Source organism: Lynx canadensis, chromosome A2, assembly GCF_007474595.2.
Source record: "Lynx canadensis isolate LIC74 chromosome A2, mLynCan4.pri.v2, whole genome shotgun sequence".
Lineage (NCBI taxonomy): Eukaryota > Metazoa > Chordata > Mammalia > Carnivora > Felidae > Lynx > Lynx canadensis.
The window spans coordinates 1,746,372-1,752,587 of record NC_044304.2 but is presented as its reverse complement, the minus strand read 5'-3'; the positions used below and the strand labels follow the sequence as shown (position 1 = coordinate 1,752,587).

Below are 6,216 nucleotides of genomic sequence, written 5' to 3'. Positions count from 1 at the left end.
GTCATTGAATGTGGTAATAAGGATTATGAAATGACACTAATCTCTGCTGTGCTGTGAAAACAAGCGTTAGCATGGAGAAATGGACAAAGACTGGATTTCATTTGCCTTTCAATTAAGCACAGTACTGTTATATTTTTCTTTCCTAATATGTGTTGGAAGTCTAAGCATGTGGAAACAATACCCGTAAAAAGCAAAGTGGGCATTTGGGACTTTCATGGATTATTAAAACAAAAGCTTACACATTCTCCTCCTATAAGTGGTCATTAAAATTTTCCTTGTTTGAGGATGTCTAATAAATTGGGATATCGCTCATATGATACCCCCAGTCTGCAGCTCACTTCACGGATTCCTGGATAGCTTTCCCTTTTACCATCGCTACCTCTTCTCCTTGCTTCTATTAGGAAATCAGAATGGACTTGCATAGCTATTGCTCTGCTCACAGAAGACTTGAGGGGTTAGAAGTATGAGGATAATGTGAAGCTTCCTTAAACTATGAGAAATTCTGATTTTCTTCAGAACAAATCTCAGTCCACATGCCGGAGTCCCAAAATGATAGTAACAAATATATGAGGCAATTTCTTTTTTTTTAATATGAAATTTATTGTCAAATTGGTTTCCATATAACACCCAGTGCTCATCCCAACAGGTGTCCTCCTCAATACCCATCACCCACCCTCCCCTCATTCCCACCCCCCATCAACCCTCAGATTGTTCTAAAAGTTATATGAGGCAATTTCAAATTCTTTCATGAGGATGTTAAATACAAACACCCATACAGCATGCTTCAAATCAATATGAACTGTCTGGTCCCAAATACCAGTGCCCAGTCTCATCAACATATATAACACACCCTGAAATTTTTAACCATTGTGAAAATGAGGGTGAACTATATCTGTAATTTTATGGGAAATGGTTAGTGTTAACTCCACGAGTGGAGGATTGTTTCTGTATCATCACCCACTATTTACCAACACTTCTGAGCAGTTCCAGAAAGTATCTAAGGCATACTAAGTGGTGTAAGTATACATGAATCAATGGTGCCTTCATTCACTGAGGCCTCTCTTCTTCAGTCTGTGTGCCTATTATCTCGTCACGGTGTATATTTTACTTCACTTTGCTTTTATATTATCCAATAAAGTTTAAGATATTTTGTCATGAGAATCTTTTTATATCATTTGCTAGATTATTAATTAAATTGGTAAAACCATTATTTAAAGTTTTTACTATTGTGAATAAGAAGTTACATTGATAACATTGTAACAATATACAAAGTAAGATTTGTTAGGATGAAAACTGCCTACATTTGTATGCACCTGGTAATATTGACTCAAAATTTACAATTCTTAAATTCACAAAGTTACAACAACTCATAGATGCAATGTTTTAATATCTTTTAAGTAAATTAAAGACATTGACATTTATTAGTATACATTTTAAAACAATAACAGAATATTTCTCAAACATTTTATATATTTATATAGTGCACAACTCATATGGAAACAGTTAATTGAATATTTCTCATAAACACTGAATTTGTTCAACCAAAAAAAAATTCACATTGTGTCTAATCACACATAATCAATCTTAATAATGGAACATATCCTGAAGGATTGGATTTAGTGCTGAGTAACAGAAAACCCACACCGTCTACCCAATATGTCCGTAATGCTGATTTATTTTATAGAAATACTGGGTCAGGACAGCTGCTCAATCATGCTGTAGGGAAACACAGTCCCATATGTTCTTATGGATGCACCACTGCAGACACACAGAAGCATGAGAAGTATTATGAGAAGGAGATGTTCACTATACAAATCAGACTTTATATGAATATGTTAAGATCTAGGGAAAAGGGGTCAGAGCATTAGATGAGATCAACGGCCATGACATCCTAATCAGTGGCCTGGTGGACAGTCTAGGGCTTTCAGGAAAATGCAAGCTGTGGACATCTGACCGTGGATGTGCATCCATGCTGGAAAAGCCGGTAGGGTGTCTGTAAAAGCCTACACCTCTGACAAAGTAGAAGTCACGCAGCTGGTATTTGTTTTGAAGGTGCTTTTGATTGGCAAGGCCGGCAATCAGGAAAACAAGCTGGAGATGGTACCCACGGAGTCCCTACGCATCTGTCTATCTCCCTATAGAGTGGTGGCTCAATAAACCGAAAAGCGCTTCTTTCAAATCTCATGCAAGGGGCGCCTGGGTGGCGCAGTCGGTTAAGCGGCCGACTTCAGCTCAGGTCACGATCTCACGGTCCGTGAGTTCGAGCCCCGCGTCAGGCTCTGGGCTGATGGCTCAGAGCCTGGAGCCTGTTTCCGATTCTGTGTCTCCCTCTCTCTCTGCCCCTCCCCCGTTCATGCTCTGTCTCTCTCTGTCCCAAAAATAAACGTTGAAAAAAAAAAATTAAAAAAAAAAATCTCATGCAAGCTGGGCTGTTACAGAATTCTATCATGGAACCATATAGAGAAAGCATCCTGGGAAGTGGTAGTTCCTAGCCCTTCCTATGTTGCGAGGACACATTCCAAGAGAACCATATCCACCTCTAGATTTCACTGTCTTCTTCATTCAAATGTATTGTCCACTTCCTAACCAGAAGCTAGGACAAAGAGCATACAGCAACAGATGGAAATAACAATTCATACGAAACTATACTCTTGCAAGATCTCTGCATACCTACAAATTTCTAGCCAATTACATATTCACAAATTTGCAAGCCAGCAAAATGGAATAATAGAATAACGATCCTCTGGCCAAAAAAAAAAAAAAAAAAAAGGTGTTGAGAACATATACCTTATGCTGTAAGTAAAGAAGTGTCAACTTTAAGTGTCAAGTTGTAAGTTCTCTCAGGAAGATAGTAAAATGGAATATATGTATGTAATGGGAAAGTGATACCCAGCTTGGAACATACTTGGCCAGTAAGAAAATCCAAACAAATACCAATGTCACATTACTCTAAAGGCCCCATACTTACAGAACAATTTAAAAACTATATAAAATTAAACCTAATGCATATTTAAAACACATCAACCACCCGTGGGTGAATCACACTTCAAAATGGGTGCAGAAATATTAGCTGAATTCATGAGGGGGGAGAAAACCTACAATATATCAAAATTCACGTACTATGTAGATGTACTCAGAATACTTGAGAATTTTCATCTCAATGTTTAGTTGAACGAGACATGGAAATTCACTTGCCAGAGGTCCACATTAAGGATGAGATACTGAGCAATACTGTGTAACTTTTATATTTCTCTTCTGGTGTGGATTTTCCAAACTATTTTACATGAATTAATATGCATTAGGTTTTCTTATATTTAGAAACTTTCTTTTGACTGTGAGTTCTCACATGACTACAAAACGCTTTGAGACAACTGAAAGTTTTCCCACATTTTTCACACATCTGAGGTTTCTCTCTAGTCTTTATCCTTATGGTTTTAGAAGGATTGGGACCAACTGAAGGCTTTCCCACATTTTTCACACTTACAGGGTTTTTCTCTAGTCTGCATTCTTACATTTTTGGAAGGATGACCGAAAGCTTTCCCACATTGCTTGCATTTATGGGTTTCTCACCAGTGTGCTTTCTGTCATGTTTGTGTAAGGATGAGGACCAACCAAATGCTTTCCCACATTTTTCACACTCATAGCGTTTCTCTTCAGTGTGCGTTCTGACATTTTTGGAAGGATGAGGGCCAACTGAAGGCCTTCCCACGTTGCTTATGTTTACACGTTTCTCTCCAGTGTGCATTCGGACATGTTTGTGTAGGGATGAGGGCCAACCAAACGCTTTCCCACATTTTTCACATTTATAGGGTTTCTCTCCATTGTGAATTCTCACATGTCTCTGAAAGGATGTGAGCCAACAGTAGGCTTTCCCACACTGCTTACATTCATAGGGTTTCTCTCCAGTGTGCATTATCATATGTACTCGAAAGGATTTGGGACAGCTAAAGCCTTTCCCACACTGCTTACATTCATAGGGCTTCCCACCATTGTGCATCATCACATGTACGCGGAAGGATTTGGGGCAACTGAAGGCTTTCCCACATTCCTTACATTCATAGGGTTTCTCTCCAGTGTGACTCCTTATATGTCCAGTGAGGGAGTGGGAACGAATAAATGTTTTCCCACAAAGTTTACAGGCATAGGGTTTCTCTCCACTGTGAGTTTTCACATGATTCCTTAGGTAGGAAGAACAACTGAACGCTTTCCCACATTCCTCACACTGATATAGTTTGCGTCCAGTATGACTTCTTTTGTGCCTCTTAAGGGATGAACGATGCCTGAAGACTTTTCCACACTGAATGCACTCATACAGTTTTACTCCAGTAGGCGTTTTCTTGTACAGCTTAAGACTTGGAATATGGTTGATGGTTTCTCCACATGTATTACCTTTGCTACTGTCACAGAGTCTCTCCACCATATGATTTCTGCTAAAAAAAAAAAAAAAAATGGAGGGGGCACATTATTAATGGTTTGTGTATTAATTATTTATTTTTGTTAATGAGCTCGAGGATTACATTTCTACCATTTTTCTGTCTAAATATAGGTTTTCTGTCCTGTCGGAATTAGTTCAAGGTGGAATAAACTAAATGCTCTGAGAATGGGCTGAGGCACAGCCCATTACTACAACAGCATTTCTCATATGTAGGGTTCCCTGGTCATTGTTTTCCACCAAATTATTTTTCAAACGCTTAATGTCTGAGTCACACGAAGGAAAAAAAGGGAGGGAATGATTTGTGAATAAACAAATCTGGAGCTAGGTTTATGGGTCTCTTGTTTTTGTTTTTGTTTTTTAATTTCATGAAATAGTAAGATTCTCTACTGGGATATTGCATTTTCTCCTAAATGCAACTCACCTCAAATGTCTCCCCTGGTTGTTGTGCTTATCTTCAATGCACTGGTTTTCCCAATTTTCTCCAAAAAGGGAGGTCCAGGAATCATTTTTTGTGAACCTTGCTATTTTCTGCTCATTGGATAATTTTTCTCCAAAAATAACCTGCTGAGAAGTGGACCCATTGGTTCTAAGTTGATTCTCATCATCTAAAACAAAACAGTGAATAAATCTTATGAAAAAGGCAACTGTGAGAAAAGAAATACATTCAGGAGTTCAGTGTTTCAAAACTTAATTATTAAGAGACACAAGAGGGGTTCCTGGGTGGCTCAGTTGGTCAATTATCTGATTCTTGATTTCAGCTCAGGTCATGCTCTCACATTTCATGGGTTCAACCCCCACACTGGGCTCCACATTGTCAGTGACAGAGAACACTGTTAGTGTGGAGCCTGATTGGGATATTCTCTCTCTCTCTCTCTCTCTCTCTCTCTCTCTCTCTCCCTCTCCCTCTCCCTCTCCCTCTCCCTCTCCCTCTCCCTCTCCCACTGCCCCTCCCTGCTCATGCATGCTCTCTCTCTCTTAAAATAAATAAATAAAATTAAAACAAAGAGGCACAAGAAGTCAAAATAGTAAGCAATTTAATATGCACAGAAAAAAACACAAGGTTTCAAACAACAAGCTTTTTCATGCCCACAAAGTGACCCATGGGTATATACACATACTGAGGACAGTGAAGAATGCTGTCTTTTAAACCAGAAAGGAAGAAAAACACAGGTCAATATATAGATTTTTACTGTCACTGAGAAACTGTTAGATTCTAGGTCTGTGACGGCTGTGATCACGCCTGTCTTATTTTCCAATGCGTCTTCCTTCCGCATTCCAGATTTTGAAATGGGCTTAATGAATGAGAAATAGTTGTTATCGAAATAACTAAGTGAAGGATTGATGCCACCCTTACCTACTGTGACCAGGTTCCTGAAGGTTTCTAGCATCACATCTTTGTAGAGCTTTTTCTGAGCAGGTTTCAGCAGGGCCCACTCCTCTTGGGTGAAGTCCATAACCACATCCTCAAAGACCACTGAGTCCTAAAACAAACCACAGATGTGTAGGAGAATGGGTAATACAGGGGAAGTGGACTCAAATTCACAGGAAGTTCCAACAAGATTTCTATGGTCTCCCCACATCTAATCTACATCCACACTCACTTTCTGTATCATGGTCTTAACACACCACTAATACATTGAACTTGTCCCTCTCTCCATTTTTACTGTGACCCTTCCTGTGTGATCCCTGCCTTTTCACAGAGTCTAGAATAGCCCAAAACACATTGGAAAAATTAGAGAAATGCTATACAAATGAAACAAATATTTCCATTATATGACCAC

At 39.0% G+C, this 6,216-nt stretch overlaps 1 protein-coding gene across 1 annotated transcript; it reads right to left on the bottom strand.

The window, feature by feature from the left end:
- Positions 1 to 3,434: 3,434 nt before the first annotated feature.
- Positions 3,435 to 4,421, bottom strand: LOC115527470 (zinc finger protein 556). Its single transcript, XM_032595271.1, is given in 2 exon segments — positions 3,435 to 3,559; positions 3,562 to 4,421. Coding segments are annotated over 2 exon segments (984 nt in total). The 5' UTR covers position 4,421.
- Positions 4,422 to 6,216: the final 1,795 nt, after the last annotated feature.